The 20,844-nt window shown below is 35.0% G+C and overlaps 1 protein-coding gene across 1 annotated transcript in view; it reads left to right on the forward strand.

The window, feature by feature from the left end:
• The first annotated feature begins 9,356 nt into the window (after nt 1–9,356).
• The window catches only part of LOC104997926 (RAC-gamma serine/threonine-protein kinase-like), a 177,522-nt gene continuing 166,034 nt past the window's right edge, over nt 9,357–20,844 (forward strand). The window contains exon 1 of the mRNA XM_010852911.1: nt 9,357–10,029. Coding sequence (XP_010851213.1) covers nt 9,984–10,029 — 46 coding nt within the window. The 5' untranslated portion in view covers nt 9,357–9,983. The remainder of the gene's footprint in view (nt 10,030–20,844) is intronic.

Raw genomic sequence — 20,844 nt, forward strand, 5'->3', positions numbered from 1 at the left:
GGTGGCGGCGGGGTTATGTAACGCGGGGAGCGCCGGTGTCAGGGCGTTTGGGTGGGGGAGGGGGCTGTCTGCGCGTGGGTGGGGGAAGGCAGGGATGCGACGGCTCCCCGGGGTCTTGTTCTCCACCCCACCCCCCCGCCGCCGCTGCCGCCAGCGCACAGGAAGAGACGGCACTGGTGGGGTGGGGGGTGTGTGGGAGTGGGGAACGTGCTTGTCTGTGTTTTTAATAGTAGTGGGTTTTGATCCGCTCGGGAGTTGTGTGCTAAGAATAGAAATGTGCGGAAGATGCTGGCTTTGGCGGATCCAGTGATGCTGTCGCTGCTGGCGGCGGCGGCGGCGGCTCTGGCTGCAAGTAAACAACCCAGCCTCTTCCTCGTCCACCTCCTCCTCCTGCGCATCGGTCTGCATCAGCCATGATGCTGGTGGGGCCGTTCTGAGCCCAGAGTTGAAGCGGAGCCGGTTGCTGTGTGCACCCAGACTCCTAGGCGGGGTCACCCCTTGTTTGGGATTTCCCGGGATTCTGCAGTTAGGCTCGATTGAATTTCTTTGGGGCCAGGTTTTCGATACCGGTATTTACTGTTTATCTTCTGAAAGCAGAGGAAATGCTTACCCATAAGTCAAGGCTGGGATACTCACGTTACTTCCATCAAAATAATGTTATGAAAGTGACACCAACACGTTCCACCAGTGTGGTAATTGATCGAAAGCCCAGTAGTTTGTAATTGATAAACGTTTCCAAATAGAAATTCAACAGTGAAACCTATGTATCTATAGAAATTACTCATGTTGATAAAACGTTCACTTTTTTAGTTCATCGTGACGCTGAAGAATGTGAAATAATGACTTTTTTTTGTAGTTAATACGTTGTCAGCTGCCTGACATCAATTTAGATGTATGTTTCATCTTTGGTAAAGTATGGTCTTATAATATCTTTCAGTGCACTATAAATCATTAAACAACTGTTGGGCTTTGGTTTTGGTGAAAAGTCATTAAATTAGGTTATAGATTGTTGGAAAACAGTTGAAAAAGCCAAAGGAGAAAGAATCCTATAAAGATGGTTTAGGAAACTCTGTCTTCAGAACTTGTTATTGTGAAATATGTATAAATGAATAAGAATATTCCAGGAGGTAGATATTCCAGGAGGTAGTTGTCTAAAACGTGAAGACAACTTTTATTGGCGTATCTACTTACTAGTATTACTAGTTTTCCAAGGTATATGACAGAATGCACAATTATTTGTAAGGTATATGTCGGGACTGTAGATTTTTTTTCTTTTGCACATACATAATCTAGACTTTGAAAGTTTACTAGTGAGACTGTATTTGACGGTCTGCTTTTTGTTTTTCTCACTAAAGTTTACCCCACTATCTTTGGTTAGTTTGAGCTTTTAATTTTATAGTGAAGAAAGTGCATATATCACATGACTGAGACAACATTGGAAGTTAGAGACCAATAAAGAGTTTAGTTTTGTGTTTGTATTGTGTATTTGCAGTATATAGTATGTTTTCATAGAGTGTTTAAAAACTAATATCGTGTCTAAAGTCATTCTGCAAAAAAGTTTATGAAACTATTATTTGTATTCATTTTGTCCCATACTCCTAGCCTTTCTGTAATGATTACTTTAGTGAATTGTTTTCCAACTTGAAATTAATTTTTACTTTGACTCTTGAAGTTGTGTGTTTAAAATTATTACTTTGGATGTTTTTGTTTATGTAACTTTAATGGCTGTAAAGTATTTTAAATAAGATTTCTTTCATTCATTCATTGAACAAGTACTGGAGTGTTGGCTGTGTGGTAGGGACTGATTTGATCGAAAACTTTTACTATTTACATTTCATCCAGAAGATCACTACTATTAGTGAATTTGTTTTCAGAATCACTGCAAATCTAAACATGTTTTGGCTAAACGTATGGAACAAATGTACTTAGTATAGAGTCTTGTGCAAAGTAAGGATTTAAGGTTTTTTAAATTCTAGCTCTCTAAACATGAGACCTTCTTACAAAAAACTCAATGGAAACTTTCAACTATTTAGGTTTCTTTAGAAAGAGGAACTGGTTTTACAAATTGATTTTGTGGAAGTTTAGAATTTACTTAAACTTTGCATAGTTTATGAAAAGATGGTTAGACTTTGTTGTTACAGCTTTCAGTACTAGACTTCACCCTTGTGAAGATAAGGCAGTTATTGTTAATGATGTGTTAATTGGATTTTTTAGCATGATTTGATAGGATCTAGTCTTTATACTGTGATTAAGTTTCAAGCACTAAAAAATACTTAATTTAGAACCATTAGCTTTGAATATCGTAAAATGCAGGGCATTTCATATTGACCAAATCTATCCTGTAGTTTGACTTGGTTTTTATTTTTAATATAAAATATAATTAATGCACATGATTAATTTTTGTAGATTTGTATTTATTTAAATTACTTAAAATTTCTGTTTTCCCCTCTGGGTTTTAGAGTGTGCATCAGTGTTCTAAATCTTGGTTTCATACAGCTTGTACTTTCCTGTAGTTTCCTTAATCGTTTTATGATAACTTAAATATTTCATCATGGTCTTTTACGTGTGATAAGAGCTGGATTCAGTTTAGAGTTAACAGGAGCCAGTGCCTGATGAACGCTTGCATGTTCCAGGCACTGTTTTATGTGCTTAACATGTATAAATGCATTTAATCATCATAATAGCTTGTTACACTTCTGAAAGAGATTTTCATAGGAGAAAACACCTTTCTCGCATTGTGAAATTTTTGTTTCATTTGAACCTTCTTAGTTTTAAAACACATCTTTTAGTGTTTTCCTAACCTGTTTATATCTATTATTAGAGTTCACAGTGACAATGCTAAATTTCACTAATGTAGTACAATAAAATTTACACAGAAATCAAGACAATATGATTTGATTATCATTTTATATCAAGTCATATGTAAAAAAGCCATATTGACTGATCCACAACATTTTTTTTTTCATTTTTTTCAAATGCCAAATTAAATGTTTCAGGTGTTTACATGTTTTATTCTAAGCACTATAGTCTTTGAACATGTTAGATGTAAACATATCCTTTACCAGAAAATCTTCAAATAATAGTCAGTATGTAAATTAATTTATGCTTCTTGACCTGTAGATTTCATAGTTTTTTTTCTTTTCAATTCTCTGGTTATATTTATTTATCACCAGTTACAGATATTTCACATTTATATATGGGTATATGTTGCTAATATTCAGAAGGAAAAGTAAAAAAATACTGGAAGAAATCACTTAGAGATTTTCAAATGAGAATTTTTCTTTATATTAATTGAAAAAGTCTCTGACTATATTTGGGAGTCTAGGGGATGAGAGGGGGAGAAAGATATTTTTGCCAGTATTGGCATTTAGTCCAAATTTTTGTCTGAGTGAACTTGATGTTTGAATGTTTTATTAACCTTTTGAGGACTGGAAGTGTGTATAATCAGGATACTGTCACCTAAGATGGCATCTATAAGTGAAATAGGTACTTAGTAGTTTTGAACTTGAAGAACTATAAATAAGAGCTATTTACAGTTCATCTAGTGCTACACTTTTGTTTTTATGGCTAAGGAAACTGAGGCACAGAGAATTAAAGGACCTTATACAGCATCACTCTGGGTGGGGCAGAGTTGGGAACAGGGACCCAAGTTTCCTACCCTGCCCTGTGCTCTTTCTAATGCACCACTGAGATGAACTTTGTTACAGAATTCCATACCTACTGCTTAATTCTCAGTTTAATCAGGAGTAAAATCTGTCAGGCTGATTAATGGCATTTGTGTGTGTGTGTGTGTGTGGGTGGGTGCTTTTTGTTTTATAATCAGGAAGGTTCCCAAGTCAGAGTTAGGAAGGATTTTACGTTTATATTAAAAAAATATGGCCAACCATGCAACTGAGATTCTTTTAGTAACAACCTTCATCCTGTCCATTGGTCATTATGTAAGTGCTTTCATCTAGAGACAAGCCACATTTTATATTAAAAATGTAGGGGTGAATTTGTCAGTAGCTTGTTCAGTGGTTTAGGAGAACCAAAGGAATCCAGTAAGCATTTTCTTAGTTGTTTCAAATTAAAATATTGACTATATTACCCAGTACAAGTTGCTGTTTTTAATTTGATTAATAATGGATATGTTGGTTGAAATGATACTCAAATGCCCTGAACAGGGATAAGAAAGAGGGCAGAAATGGTTTATGGTTTTGTATACATATTTCAAAGTTTATAAAGTTGATTATTAAGAATTGGCAATTTAAAATAACTGATATTTTGTGTGAAAGTTAGAAATCTTGCCTATGCTTATTCAGGTATTTCCCCATAGTGTGAAACAGTGAAGATATCTATATAGAAAGAGTTTAAAGAAAATCCACAGAGTATATTATAATCTGAAGAGAAGAAAGGTATCCAAAGTATATAGTTTGTACTGTTCATTTCCCTATATGATATCTTTTTAGCAGGATAGCAACTCATAAAAGGACAGACTTTGAAAAGGAGATCAAGTTACCTTGAATTTCCTTTCCACTCCAGTATTTTTCCTTTCCCTCAAATCCTTATGAATGTTTCATGTAGTCTTATGTATTTATTACGGCATATATTAGTTTCACCTATTTCTTAGAATCAGTATATACCATAGAAGTATATTGTGGTTACCCTTGACCATCATTTGTTTTTCAAAGTAGAAACTTTCTATTGTGTTTGGACATCAATTCTTCATTAGTTTAATTTGGCTAGCATATCTAAAGTATATTAAAAATGTGGGTACAGAGCAAGTATATTCTGGATAGTATTAAGTATACCCAAATGTATAGTAGTTTTAGGGCTTCTCTGATGGCTCAGTGAGTGAAGAATCCACCTGTGATGCAGAAGACACAGGAGATGTGGGTTCGATCCTTGGATCAGGAAGATCCTCTGCAGGAGGGAACGGGAACCCACTCCAGTATTCTTGCCTGGAGAATCCCATGCGGGCTACGGTCCATGGGGTCACAGAGAGTCCACTTGACTGAGCATGCCCAAGCTCAGTAATATAGTAGTTTATAGAAGGTTGTATTACAACCTATTAACCTATGAATTTTATTCTTTATAAAGAAGAATTGCTAGGGGTGCTTTTTAACTTTATGTTAACCTACTTTTAGTCTTCTGTTATAATCTGTGATGCAGTAGTTATATTTAAATTTTAATTTATTTGAAAACATCATGTTTTATTGGACTTCTGAAATATGTTATAGAAAAAATGTTCAGAACTGTTCACAAATGTTGCACATATTTTTGAGAGTTCATATTTTGTTACTTTATAGAAAGTATACCAAACTGATAGAAGACTTGAATTGCTTCTTGTCACTTGTCATTACTTTGTTATGGTAACTGTAAAGAAATAATGTTATCATTATTGGTTGGTTATGGTCTTCTTAAGTTCAAAATTGTAGATGTGGTAACTACTGCACAGATTTGTTTTTAGAGTTAATTGAGAAAATGGATGTGAAAGCACTTTGATAAATTATTTTAGGTTTGGAAAACATTTTTAAAATATTTTGTTTAGCTTGGCCCTTGTATACTCAGTTTAGTTCTTGTCACAGAGTAGATAATCAGTACATATTTATTGACTGAATAAACATAGGGATGTGTGTTTATTATGTGTTATACACACACACACACACACACACAATTTCTTGAGTCTTTCCCAGCATTAAGGTCTTTTCCAGTGAGTCAGCTCTTTGCATCAGGTGGCCAAAGTATTGGAGTTTCACCTTCAGCATCAATCCTTCCAATGATTATTAATGAATAGGGAAGAATATTTATTATAACTTTAATTTTTTTTATGTAGGTTCTTCTATAATGTTTAAGTTCAGGTTTTTTTTTTGTTGTGGCTTCATACCATTCTGTTTGTCAACTTAGAATTTTAGTTCGCTTCATCTTAATTCGTTATCTAAAGCTGCATCTCTTCTTTCACTCATCCATCTATTCATTCATTTACTCCATATTTGTTAAGCATCTCTTATGTGCCAGGAAGCATCAAATTGCTTTACTAAATAATAATGCTATTGAATGAGATAAAAGATGTGAAAATGTTTTGTAAATTGTAAAATGAATTTAAAATATTATTATCAAAATCTCAGATAATTTTGTATGAAAATGCTTCTAGTGTAACTAAATGTGTAAATTCTGAATTGAATCTACCAAGAATTTTGAATGAAATTTTTCATAAGAATGGGAAAAATTAGATATGCAATATGTTTAAAAGAAAAATAAGCCAAATTTTGTTGCAATAGCTCATTGGACAGAACAGATTTCTAGAGAAGTAGTTACTGTAGGAGGAGGTGAAGTTCACTCTACCTTAGGAAACAGATTCCAAACCTAAAGTACAGCCCAGCATTTAGCAGATTAGTGTTTTTAATAACATGTAAGACTTGAGTGGGAGAGCGTGTTCGACTTGGTGCAAGAGTGTTGCCACTGCAGGAAAAGTAAATCAAAGACTGTGGTTAACTGCATGAGAGTCAATGCCATTGGTTCTGCATTAAAGACAGTGTTTATTTCTAGCTTATTGATCATAATTCTAGAGTAAAATTACCTTTAAGCGACTTTTAAATTGTTTTTGAAGTATGTATCATTTTAGCCAGTAGAGACCCAGGAGCAGTTTTAAAGCTGAAAATTATGATTTTGGGTAGAACTTGGTGGTAATATTTTAAGATGTAGTATGGATAAAGCCATGTGTGTACTGCCTGGGTTGACTGGCCCTGTTGAAGATGATAAATTTTGTCCTATTAATTTAATATACATATAAAAAGTTTAAATATATAGGCACTGGTAAACATCTTTATTTAGAAAACTCGTTTTTGGAAGCAATTTCTTTATAAAACTAAATTCATTAATTTGGGGTTAATCTGAGTATTTCAGTCTATTTTTTTGTCCTGATGAGGCTGTGCTAGTGGAAAGTGTGTGCCTGTTTCTGTTGTCTTGATTCTCATAAAGTAGCTGTGTAATGTTGGGCAAGATGCTTTATTTGTCTTGACTTCTTTTTTCTCAGCTGTGAGATGAAGGTGCCTTCTAGCTTAGAGTCTAACAATGAAATGTACACCTAAGAAAACAGAATCAATTTTGAAAATACTTTTGTTTTTCTAGTGTTTTATGTAAGGGTATGACGATGCAGATTATTCTAATAGGAAAATATTTATGTTTATTGATGTGTTTTGTTTGTTTGTTTATTACTAAGTGTTGGTCGAGGATCTCTTTCTTTTCCAATCCCAAGGATGTTAAGATAATGAATTTTTGTTTACCCAGAGTATATAGTTTAATAGTTAGAAACCAAGGATGATTAATAGATGTGATGCCCCTTGTTATAAGTATGACCAAAGAAGGTCTAAGTGCAGTTCTTCTAAAGACATCATTAGTGTCCCTAATATTTAACTTCCTTATACAGTTGACCCTTGACCAGTGCTGGGGTGGGGGAAGCGCCCCACCCCAACCTCAGTGTCAAAAATCTGCCTACTGCTATCTCTGCCTCAAAAACAAAGGAATTGATAAATGACTCATCCAGGGGCAGGAAGCTGACAGTTTGGATAAAATAAAGACTCTTAGTTCTTTTGATTCCACATGTTTGTGATCTCTAATTGAACACAAACTTTTCCTCACACTTGGGTAACTTGAAGATCTGTAAAATGAAGATGCAAGTAGTATATTTTTTTGGGGGAAAAAAAATCTACATATAAGTGGACCTGCACAGTTCAAACCCATGTTGTTCAAGGGTTAATCGTAATTATTTATGTTGTATAAGGAGTTAACCCTTTCAGTTATCTAGCTCCATATTAAGTAGCCAGCTGATCATGTTGCGTTCTTAAGGAAGTTACGGAAATCAAATTAAAATGATGTTTTGATTCTTTACCGAAAGCTTTTTTGTTTTTTTACCTGTTTTTAATGGTGAAATCAGTCTTGTCTTGAATTATGTGGTCATTTCCTATGGCTGTTTGTCACAGTGTGTTCCCTTGGATTTCAATGAATGTTACTAAGGAAAAAAAAAAAAGCCTTGTGTGTTCAAATAAGTTTAGGATTTGCTGAGATAAATAAGATTATACATGATGTATTTTATACCTTTAATATGGTAATAGTGATGTTTCAAGAGAATGACATGGTTTATAGAATTTCCCAAACTTGTTTGACCAAATAAAAATTTTTTTTCTTCTTTTAACCCTCTTTTTCTTCTTATTTTTCTGGAATTTCCCTTTTATTCTGTCAGACATGTTTTGGAAAAATACACCAAGATTCTAGTATTCCTTTTGACTCTGTGCAGTAGTTAGACTGGAATGATTTTGAGGACAGTCTTGGTCCAGCCTGACATGACAGAGGTGGTCTTCTTTTCAGCCACACAAACTTTGTCAGGCTCTCTTGAGAGAATGGTAGTCTTAATTCCTGACTGCTAGATGATTAGGCTCTGTACTTAATGCGCATTGGAAAAAGAACTATAATTCATTTCAGTACTAGCTAGGAAGCCTAACCTTGAACTTATTCCTATGCATTATTTATCAAAGTCATATTTGAGAAAATATTGGGTTGACCAGAAAGTTTGTTTGGGTTTTTCCCTCAGATGTTACAGAAAAACTCAAACTTTTTGGCCAATCCAATAGTATAATTCTATATACTCCATCCATTTTTTCTGGTTATCTAAAATGTATACCTTGGTTACTATATCATGTTTCTTGGTCCCTTTTTGTGGAGCTGCTTTAACTCAATTATATCTTGACATTTTTCCTTTTAGATTGAGAGAGACAAGAACTAGCCTGTAAAACTCATTGCTGTATGTATGTGAGGATATTTTTGAGGACTTTTTGTTTATTACACTACAAGGTCTCTTATAAAGATCCACGGGTTAAATTTCAGATTTTTGTCCCAGGAAAAATTTTCTTCTGAACAACGTTTTTTCTTTTAAAAAATATTTATGGATACTGTAAATAATGAAACTGATTTTATTTCCTTATTTGCATTGCTTCCTGAAAGCTTCATGTTAAATTTGTGGTCCATCTTTCACAAATATGTAGATTTTTACTCTGGTGGCTTTTTATCTTTGCTAAAGTCAAAGAATGTGGGCTTCAGAATCAGATTGCGTTCAGCTCTTGGTGCCACCATTCACGAATTGTATTTAAATCTGGGAATCAGCTTAATCTCTGTAAGCCTCAATTTCCCCATCTGCGAAATGTAATCGTGCCCTCATAGGGTTGTTGTGCAGATTACCAGAGAATAATTGATATTACAGTTCTCGACATGTCTTTAATACTCCATACCTTTTCCCACTTTCATCTTCCCTATGTTTCAATTCACCTACTTTAAAAAATAATTGATTTTACAATATTTATAATATTTTATTTCTTGTAATCTACCTAAGATATTTCTTGGAACAAGGCAGAGTAAGCATACATAAATGTTGGTTTCTTAGCACATTGTTTTTTACATAAAATCTAGCAATTAAAAACTTTCACAATTGCTTTGCCATAACTATTTCAAAATTTACTGAGATTTTGAAACTAAACGTACGTGAAGATTTACTTTTAGCTTGTCTCACTTTCATTTTCTTCCCCTTTCACCTCAAACACCCATCATCAAGTCAATTTTCTGTACTCTGAGTAGATATGACAGTGGTTAAGACATCTTTTTTTGTTGAAACCTCTTAGGTTAAAAGTTTCACTATCATTTGAAATCTGTCACAAGACCAGAGAAGTGCATTCATTGTAAAACTACTTAATAAATAGGTTCCGCAGTTTGAAGAGCTAGACTTTTATGTGAGGTCAGGTCAGTTGAAGACATTTACAAAGAATTAGTTGTTTGTTATTGCTATGTGAGTTGCAAGAATGGAAAAAAAAGAAATTCTTTCTTCAATACTTCCTTCCAGGCTGAGTCATCACTAGAGAGTGGGAAGGGCAGCAGCAGCAGCAGAGAATCCAAACCCCAAAGCTGGTATCACAAAGTACCATTTCTCCAAGTTGGGGGCTCAGCGGGGAGCCATCATGAGCGATGTTACCATTGTGAAAGAAGGTTGGGTTCAGAAGAGGGGTAAGTGTTCAACGGAACTGAAAACAATATGGTTGGTAAGTGTGCTAACACTTAGTTGTGTCCTGGAAGTCACTATCTTTTTTTTCTAATGTTGGAAACAAAGTAAACGGTGGCATACTATGTCCACTAACATAGAAACGATATTTAACTTGTGTTAGGAGTTTGCTTGTTATTTCGGAATTCTTTGTAATACTTGATTTTGATCATTTATAATCAAGTTATGAAGGTTTGGCTTATCTGGTATGTTGTGTGCATGTATGTTACAGAAAGTTTGTGTTGTGTTTTTCTGTGTTGTCCACAGATTCTACAATCCAGAGAGATGTCTTTAGATGTCTAGAAAAATGTCTAACTTGTATTAAAGACATATAAATAAAAATACCCAGTTATATTAAGCCATTTTTGGGTGGTGGCAGGGAATAGGATTAAAGTAGTAAAGAGGCAGGATTCTCTCACAAACTCTGGATTCAGTAATCCTATAGTTAGATAAGTAAAGTCCTAAAGTAAAAGACCTGGTGAGGAAAGGGAATGTGTATGTGTGCCCACGCATGTATGTTTAATTTTGTATTTTAATTTTTCATGACCCACTTGTATTATTTTTTATTCACTCCTATTTTAGGTAAATAATTCAAGTGCATTATTATTGCTTTTTAATACTAAAAAAAGCCTCTTGAATGTAAAGCTTAGTTTATCCTCCATGAGATCACCTACTAATGAGGTTAATGTGCTTATTTTGAAATCTAGACTAGAGTTTAGACTAGTTGCCAGGCAACTACTGTTTATCCACATGGCCAAATTCAGTAGGATGAAGATGGCTCCATTTTCAGAGCTTTAACTTCTTGTATATCTGTTTTCTAGTTAAAAGTTTCCTCTTAATAATTTTGTAATTTTAAATATTCTTTGAAGCTTTGTAGTTACTATTTAAGGCTCAAAAGATGTTGTCAGTAGTTAAATATGATTACATATTAATGAGTTTTTAAAAAATAAGCCTTACTGAGTTGTAATTTATATACAATTAAACTTCACCTGTTTTAAGTGATAAATTTTGCTAAATTTATACACTAGTGTAACAAATGTTACAACCATGATGCAGAACATTTGTATTATCCCAGAAAGTTCCCTCATTCCCCTATGCAGTCAGTCCTCGTCCTTGAACCCTGGCAACCACTGATTTGCTGTTACTGTAATTCTGCTTTTCTAGAATTTCATATAAGTAGAATCATACAATGTGTAGTCCTTTGGGTCTGGTTACTTTTACATAGTCTAATACTTTAAAGATCCATCTGTGTTGCTGTGTATATCATTAGTTTATTCCTTTTTGTTGTTGAGTAGTATATCACCATCTAGACATACCACAGTTTTTCTGTTTCCCGGTTGGTGGGTTGTTTCTAGTCTTTGGCTGTTATGAATAAAGCTGCTGTGATCATTTGAGTACATGTCTATGTGTGATGTGTTTTCATTTTTCTTGAGTATTAAGAATGAGATTGCAGAGTCATATGGTAAGTATATGTTTAACTTTTTACAAACTGTTTCCCAAAGTGGTTATTTGTATTGTTAAAGTTTAATTTTTCCCATGTTATTCTCATAGTATAAATTTGGAAAGCATTTTCATATTTCAGTGCTATATGAAAATTTAAAAAAATTTTTTTAACTTGTCTGTTACATTTATATATTTTTTCCTACTTTTTTTTGGGGGGGGGGATGGCAAATTAGTTAAACCTTTTGGAGTTTTAGTAATCTCAAATATCTGCTCTCACAAGATAGTTGTGAGGGTTAAATGAGATGGTGGATGTGGATGTGTTCTGACAATTCTTAAGGTGTTACTATCATTGTATTTTATCAAGGTATTAGGAGTGGTTCTTGAGTCTTATTTAATTGTGTCTTGTCTGAAATACTAAAATTAGGTTTGGTATGTTGTGCATGGCGTACAGAATAAAGAAAAAATGAAAGTGAATTCTCAGTGTTTTTCCTGTATTGTTTAGTGAATACGATTGTAATGAGTGTGTGTGTGTGTGTGTTTATTTTGGGAAATAATGGTCATATAAACATAAGAATTTGAGGTACACAAGGTATAGAATGAAAAGTAACTCTGCCTCTTCCAACTAGTTTCTTGCTTTAGAGAGAACTTTTTTATTTTTAATTCTGCTGATTATTACCCCAGTTTTATATATAATATGCTAAACCTTACTTTTGATGAATCTTAAGTAATCTAGTGTACCTTCATTGAGAAAAATAAAAAATTTTAACTTTTAATACCTATTTTCTCCCTTCCTCCGCTTATTTATTTTTTGGTGTTTGTGGTTAAACTTCTAGCTTTTGTACTACTAATTCTAGAAAGTTTTTAGACATTGGACTCTTAAGCTTGCCACTTTATAAGCTGAGAAAAAGTGATACCCCTCCCAATCTTTTCCTTTGAATTCCACATTCCCTTCCCGTTTTATGTCAACTGTAATATTGACTTTATAATTTTAAGGCTTATAATAGTTGCTGCTTCTAAAAAGCAGTAATCTGTACTATGATTATGTATTTATTACTCACTGCTAAACAAAGTAGTATGATGGGATTCTTAGAGAAGAGGTGGGTTTTTGTACTCTATTGATATTCAATATCATCCTATACTTTAGTTTGGCTTCTAGTATGGCATATCACTTTTTTCTGGATTTTCCAATGACTGCATTTTCCCCCTGTTGGTAGAAGAGCTTTCTTCATCAAATCACTTGGTTATCTAGCTTTTTAATCATACTGTTTGTGGAAGTTCTGAGATAAACTGACTTTTATGAGAATGATGCTTAGCTAGTGTCACATTATTTAATTGCATTCTTGGATAAGTTCTTTGCTTGCTTAGCTCTCATGTCTTTCCTCTTTTTGTTTTGGATTTATTTTCAGTTTTCTGGAGTATTTTCTGAAGTCACTTTTTCAGAAAGAATGTGTGTGGGTGCTTGTCAACACCATGTTTGAAAAATTCTTTTCACTTTTGCACCTGTACATGCCTTGGCTGGGTGTAAAACCAGGTTTAGAATAATTTTTCTTCAGCATTTTGAAGGTTGCGGTTCATTACCTTTTAGTAATGTTTTACTGATAAGAGATTTGATGCTACTATAGAATAGTATTTTTGTAGGTAACCTGATTTGTATTTTGGAAGCTTTTTGTGTTGATGCCTTTTTATCCTTGGCATTATAAAATTTGAAGAGGATGAGTTATAGTCCTTTTAAATTTTTTCTGTAAAGCATTTGTTAGACCCTTTGAAAATGTGAGCTGTGTCTTTAGTTCTGAGAAATCTTTTGTATTTCTTTCATTATTTTTCCCTTCTATGTTCTCTGTGTTCTTTCCACATTGTTTTCCCTAGAGCTTCTATATACCAAAGTCCGTTTTAAAGTTTTTCTTTTGTTTTACATCTCTTTGGCTTTTTTGTCTATTTGTTCTGAGAGATTTCCTTGACTGTTTCATAACCTTTATTGAATTACTTATCTCAGCTCAAGTTCAAGTTCAGTCCTCCAACTCTTTGCGACCCCATGGACTGCAGCACATCAGGCCTTCCTGTCCATCACCAACTCGCGGAGTTTGCTCAAACATGTCCATTGAGTTGGTGATGCCATCCAGCCATCTCATCCTCTGTCATCCCCTTCTCCCACCTTCAATCTTTCCCAGCATCAGGGTCTTTTCAAATGAGTCAGTTCTTCGCATCAGGTGGTCAAAGTTATTGGAGTTTCAGCTTCAGCATCAGTCCTTCTGATGAATATTCAGGATTGATTTCCTTTAGGATGGACTGGTTGGATCTCCTTGCAGTCCAGGGGACTCTCAAGAGTCTTCTCCAACACCACAGTTCAAAAGCATCAATTCTTCAGTGCTCAGCTTGCTTTATAGTCCAAGTCAGCTACTACTTTATATTTCTGGGGATTTCATCTCATTCATGGTCACTTGCTCTTATTTTTATATGTGTGTATATATATATATAATGCAATTTTTAATCTTAGGACACTAAGGTTTTAAATTTTTTCTCCTCATCAAATAACTCTTCCAATTTGTTTATTCTGGTTCTTTTTGATGGTGGTAGTTGTTTCTTCAGGTGTCTGGTCATCCTTATTTATCTGTGTATACTTCTGAATGAAAGACCAGAATTACAGATAGTGCCCTCTCTTTTTACACAGTGGAGATTAGTAATGTTGGTGTTTAACTGTGCTCTTAAAAGGTTTAGTTGAAACATTAGAAAAAAACCAAATTAGGCGTACTTTTCTTCTACCCTTAATTTATTCATGTAGACATTTTCAGTGTTACCTTAATGTTTTTAGTCAGGCAGATGTCATATAGTCTGTTGTTGTTTGGCTATATTTTGGTTCAAAGAATTTATTCTAAAGGATTGTTATGATTTGCTGCTTGCTTATTACCCTGGGTAGATTATTATCACCTGAACTTTGGTGTACTCATTTGAAAATAAATATAATATCTGCCTTCTTTACCTTGCAGTGTGATTGTAAGCATTACAAGATTATTTAGGGGAGTGGTTTCAGACTCAAACTATAAATAAATAAATATAGAAAAAGTTGTAATATAGTTCTTACTTTGTCAGTCCTTTTTCTCAAATTTGTATTTATGAATCAGTTATTAGCTCCTGTCCAGGTATAATCTCATTGTATTTGTACTTTTGAATGTGAATACGCTAATAAGCTAATATTGCTCTTGAGCTAATGTCTTAGAATAGGGAAAGAAAGGCTTAAAGATAATTATTGATGTTATGTAGGATAAATGCTTTTCTGACTGTGGCTATTAGTGATATATCAGTAGTGAAAACTTTTTTCCTCTACTTATCCAAAATCATGAGTATTGAGATAACACATTAATTCAGTATTGTTGGTGTTAGAAATTACAATGAAAGAAGCATCAGTTGCAAACTGGAGTATTGCCTGCATTTTCCTTCTTAGTGGTCCTGTGAGAGTACCTAGCAGTTTGGCTGCACATCAGAATAAGAAGCATTTGCATATATATCAGACACTTCTTAAATTACTTTATTCAAAGATCAGCTTGTGGGTATACTCTGGGTAACTTAAAATCTTTAAACTAGGTGTCAAAAGTTTTGCTTTCTTAGTTTCCATTACAGCTAGTATTAATATTTGCTCTGAAGAAACTTACTATATTAGTAAAATGGGAAATTTTAACCTGCTTAAAAGGTTTAAATTCTAGAAATATGTATATTTTAATAATGTTGCATAAGGGTTTATTGTAGTTCATAAAATTTTGTTTGGTTAATAGTACTGTTCTTAAAAACCTAAGTAGTCTATTAATGTGGAGAGCCATTTCCTTTGATAGCAAGTTAAAATTTGTGTTTCTAGTCGACTCATCATCTTACTGTTTTGAAATTGGTACAAATCTAAGAGGTCGTTTTATCATTAAAGCGTTTTGATTGATGAAAATGCTGCATGATGTGTTAATTCCTTACACTTTGTGTTGTATTAGTATCTAACAAATTGAACTTCATGTTATGTTCTGTGTGTGTAACCAGCTTGTGTTTTCAAAGAACTTTTTCCCTAAGTTGCCTTGTGGTTATAGTTTCCATTCAGGGACATCCATTGTCCATAAACTGGGTCCTTTGAATGATATTTGTCTTACATTGTATGAAATGGTTTGCTTAGATGAACTAGAATGTTAGTATTTGGTGATTCTTAGCTAAAACTTTATATGTTTATGAGTTTTTTTTTTACAAAACAACTTAATCTCCACTGTGCAAAGTACACCTCTGTAGCAAAGATTGTAAGATAGGTTATGGTTTAATGTGTGCTGTGATCTAGGCAATTGTAAGTTACTACAGAGAAAACAAAGTGTACCTTTTTGGGGGTGCTTTTCTAAGTCCAAGGGCCTTTCCTTCTCTTTTAATTTGTATATACTTATGTACATTTTGTTCATATCTTATTCACAAAGTGACTTTTGAAATAAATTATGAAGTGATTAAGAGAAGAGAAAATGACAGCATGATTTCCTGTTTACTAGTCAGTAGCAAGCATTTTCCATAGAGAGTAAAGAGCTGTGGTAGTGACTGCATAAACCACATGATAGATTAGAGAAGCTCACTTTGACTATTGACATTATAAAAGGAGCAGAAACATGGAAAAGTTATATTTATTTTCTAATTGCATTAAACTTGGAGATTTAATGTATCTACAGTGATGTGAAATTTGTTCTTCCTATTGTTTCAATGGATTTGTTTTGAAAGTGTTAACCAAGTCAACCAAGTGGAGAGAAACCAAATGGAGAGAACCATCAAATAGCTTTCATACACATTCTAGAGTGTAAAATTGCTGTTACCCACCTTCCCAATCAACAGTTGAGTTTGTATATTGACTTTGTATTCTAGTCTCATTAAATTCACTTTTTAATGTTAGTTGACTTTAAAGGTTTTGTTTTGTTGGTCAAGTCATCTGCAAAGAGCCACAGTTCTGTTTCTTCCTTTCCAGTCTTTATGCCTTTAATTAATTTTTCTGGTCTTATTTCACTGGTTAGGACCTTTAGTACAGTGTTGAGTGTAATTGGTGAGAGTGGACATTTTTGCCTTACTTCTTAAAGTTTTCATATTAGCTGTAGGATTTCACTGCTGCCCTTTATTGAGTTGAGAAAGTTCCCTTCTATTCCTAGTTTGCTGAGAACTTTGAACATGAGTGGGTATTCAGTTTTTTCAAGAGATTTTCCGGCACCTGTTGAAATGACCATTTAACTTTTCTAATTACTGTTTTAATATGTTAATACGGCATAATACTTTGATTGCTGGAATAAACCCGTTTGGTCATGATGTACTATCTTTAATATATTAACAGTTTTGATTCACTAATATTTTGTTAAGGATCCTTTTATACATTTATCAAAATATTTATCTATAATTTTTATTTGAAGTTTTGCATAATAGTTATGCTAGACTTATAAAATAGGTTGAGAATCCCCTCCTTGATTTTTGAAGGAATTTGCAAAAGATGAGTTCTATTTCTTCCTTATATGTTTGCTGAACTGCAGTCAGTGAAGCCATCTGGGTTGGAGCTTTTTAAAATAATATATTCATTCAATTTATTTAATAGATACAGGAGTATTCAGATTTTGTTTCATCTTGTGTAGTTTGAGTAAATTGTATATTTTAAGGAATTTGTCCATTTCCTGTAAATTGATTTATTGTCTGCTAACCTGACTTTAGGATTTTCCTGAAGTTGATTTCTGTTGACAGCTCTTTTTCTTCGCCTGTGATTGTATTTTCTTGTTACTTCATATGTTTGGTATATAGTTCATTGTGCTGATGTGTTGTACAGACTCTTGATCTCTTATTTCCTACTGAAGACTACTGCTTTTTGTTTTAATTGATACTTAACCTCAATTTTATTGTTTCTTTACTTCATTTTCTTTGTTGTGAAAAGCAGTTAAAATCTCTGCTTTTTTCCTCGACTTTTTTGCTTTCTGTTTTTTGGCTTTTTTTTTTTTTTTTAAATCCATGGATTATTCAGGGGTTAGCTAGAATTTGGGCAGAGTTTACATGTAGGTTTTGGGGCTCCTCCTCTGTGTCTTCCCGTCTTGTGGGGTATTCTCCTTTTCTAGTCATGAAAAGTTTTTGGCAGCTCTGAGCTCCAGTCTGACTCCTTTAAGCAACATGACTATGATTTTTTGTCGAAGTTTCATCCACGCTAATCTCAAGAGATGGAGGAGCCCCTCAAGCAACAAGTCATATAAAAATGTAAATCTCATCCGGTGCAGTCAGTTCTCTTCTTTCAGGGGTGACTTTCCCCAGTTTCTGCTTACTTTTGGTGCTTTCTACTGCCTTCAGATAGTTTTTATTTTAGTATTTTGTACAGGATTTATAACTTTAAGTATGGGAAAGTTAGCTTAATACAAGTCACCCTACAGTCAATGAAAGTGGAACTCTGCTAGACATATGTTTTAATGTATAGATGTAAAGTTTAAGCTTTGTAAGTCACTAAGTTTTGTTATTTGTTAATTTAATTACTCGTAACAAATTAAGAGGAGTAGAAACTTCATCTGTCTGTATAACCGAGGAAACTAATGGTTTAAACCATCTGACCTCCAGTCACCTGGAAACATAGGTAAACCTTTTCTCCAGTAAATTTATGGAGTTTTAAACTAGAGGAGTCTTTGGAAGTTGTCTAGTCTTATACCTGTTTATCTTATAGTTTAGAAAACAGGTCAGTTTTGGAGTTGAGGCAGAGCAGGACCAGTAGTGGAATTACTGTATTGCCAATTTTATGATACTTCATATTTTGTTCCTTTCCTGTCACTTAGGAATATACTGGAGTTCTTTTTAAAAAGCTATTATTAGTACTCGGTGAAGGAGTAGGTAAGAACTGTTGAACAGGAGGCTTTAAAAATTTCTAAGAATGGAAAAGGGAGTAGCTTCCATCTGTTGGAAACCTCATGTCCCTGTGGGGAGCACAGGGACGCTGTCCCCGTTGAACTTGCTGTGTTAGCTGCCTTGGGGAACCTGGCACTGATGTGATGGCCAAGCACCGGCTACTGTATTTTCTTAAAGATATGTTTTTACTTATGCCAGTTTTTCTGCTTGGCCTTTTCTTCCCTTCTGTCTTTGTCAGTGAAATCCTTCATTTTAATTTTAATATCATCTTGATGTTTTCCCAGATCACAGTCTTACAGAGCGAGAATCGAATCATTTCTGTTGTCTCTAACACATTCGTGCCTTGTCTTGCTTTAGGCTTTTTATTGACTAGTTATGACATAGATACATTATTTTACCTTCTCCATTATAAACTGAGGGCAGGAACCTTGTCCAGTACAACTGTATTTCTTCCCCCTATAGGGTCTACCAGTACCTTGAACATAGCTCTTAATCTTTCCTTGACAAATGAATACGGAAGAGGACAAAAAAATTGGAGATGTTCAAATATCAGTATGTCACAGATATCAGGGCTTAGAACTCAGTTTGGGATAGCTGAAGCAGGGCAAGGCAAACAGAATGGATAGTCAGACTTACGGAAGTGGCCTGTACCGAGGATGGGCTTCCCAGGTGGCGCAGTGGTAAAGAGTCTGCCTGCCAGTGCAGGAGACACAAGAGGTGATGATTCGATCCCTGGGTCAGGTAGGTCCCCTGGAGTAGGAAATGGAACCTGCTCCAGTGTTTTGCCTGGAAAATTCCATGGACAGAGGAGCTCTGCCCCCCGCCACACGCACCCTACACAAACACGTCCCCCCCACACACAGACACACACTCCTAGAATAGGATTTTGGGATTCCAGATCAGGTAGTACATTTATCACTCTATCGTGCTTTTGTGTATGGAGTCTGCTGCTGCTGCTGCTGCTGAGTCGCTTCAGTCGTGTCCGACTCTGTGTGACCCCATAGACGGCAGCCCACCAGGCTCCCCCATCCTTGGGATTCTCCAGGCAAGAACACTGGAGTGGGTTGCCATTTCCTTCTCCAGCGCATGAAAGTGAAAAAGTGAAAGCAAAGTCACTCAGTTGTGTCCGACTCTTCGCCACCCTGTGGACTGCAGCCTACCAGGCCCCTCCGTCCCATGGGATTCTCCAGGCAAGAACACTGGAGTGGGTTGCCATTTCCTTCTCCAATGCATGAAGGTGAAAAGTGAAAGTGAAGTCGCTCAGTCGTGTCCGACTCTTAGCGACCTCGTGGACTGCAGCCTACCAGGCTCCTCCGTCCATGGGATTTTCCAGGCAAGAGTACTGGAGTGGGGTGCCATTGCCTTCTCCAGTATAGGGACTAATGGAGTAGAGATTAGAACTGACTGAATGGTTATTCCTGGCAGAGGTGGCTGGGAAGATCCCTCATAGTCCCAGAATAGGTGAGTATATAAGTTATCTTAACCAGGTGAGTGGGACACTATAGTGAAAAATGTAGTAGTGATCATAGTTCTGAAAGATTTGTTCATATTTAGGGAAAATTTTTGCTTTACTCATAGAACTGAGAAGTGCTTCCACCTTCATGAAACTTTTCAAGCCTATGAGGAGAATCTTTTCTCATATGTTTCTGATGGATCATTTATTGAAACTAAAATCTCATTGTATAAGGCATAGCTGTTTCATTATTTAATAGCTCTGAGCACTAGTAGTCTTTATTTTGCCTTCCTGAGCAGTAAAAAAAAAAAAAAAAAAAGTTCTGTTTTTCCTATGATAGGCCTTCAGATTGGAGAAGGAAATGGCAACCCACTCCGGTATTCTTGCCTGGGAAATCCCATGGACAAAGGAGCTTGGCGGGCTACTGTCCATGGTGTTGGCAAAAGAACTTAAAGCAACAAATAAGGCCTTCAGATATTTCAAGATCACTGTACTGTCTTCCCTAAAATCTTCTTTCTAAGCAAAAAGTTGTCTTTTCTTTAGTTTGTTTATTGTATGACATGGTTTCTAGCTCTCTCATGCGTGATCTTTGGTGTCCTCTGATGGAGATATCTGTTTGTCTTAAAATGTGGTGTTATAGATGATCTTATTTGCAAAACAGAAATAGAGACACAGATGTAGAGAACAAATGTACGGATACCAAGGAGGAAGCAGAGGGTGAGATGAATTGGGAGATTGACATGTGTATATATATATATATATACACACAATATATATAAATCTTTACACGTATACACACACACACACACACACACACACACACACACACACTACTATATATAAAGTAGATAAGTAATGGGACCCTGCTATGTAGCGCAGGGCACTCTTACTCAGTGCTCTGTGGTAACCTAAATGGAAAGACGATCCACCAAAGAGGGGAGCTATGTATACGTATGGCTGATTCACTTTATGTACAGCAGAAACTGACACAGCAGTGTAAACAACTATACTCCAGTTAAAAACAAGACAA

The sequence above is a fragment of the Bison bison genome, unplaced genomic scaffold (assembly GCF_000754665.1).
Source record: "Bison bison bison isolate TAMUID 2011002044 unplaced genomic scaffold, Bison_UMD1.0 scf7180017864317, whole genome shotgun sequence".
Classification (NCBI taxonomy): Eukaryota; Metazoa; Chordata; class Mammalia; order Artiodactyla; family Bovidae; genus Bison; species Bison bison.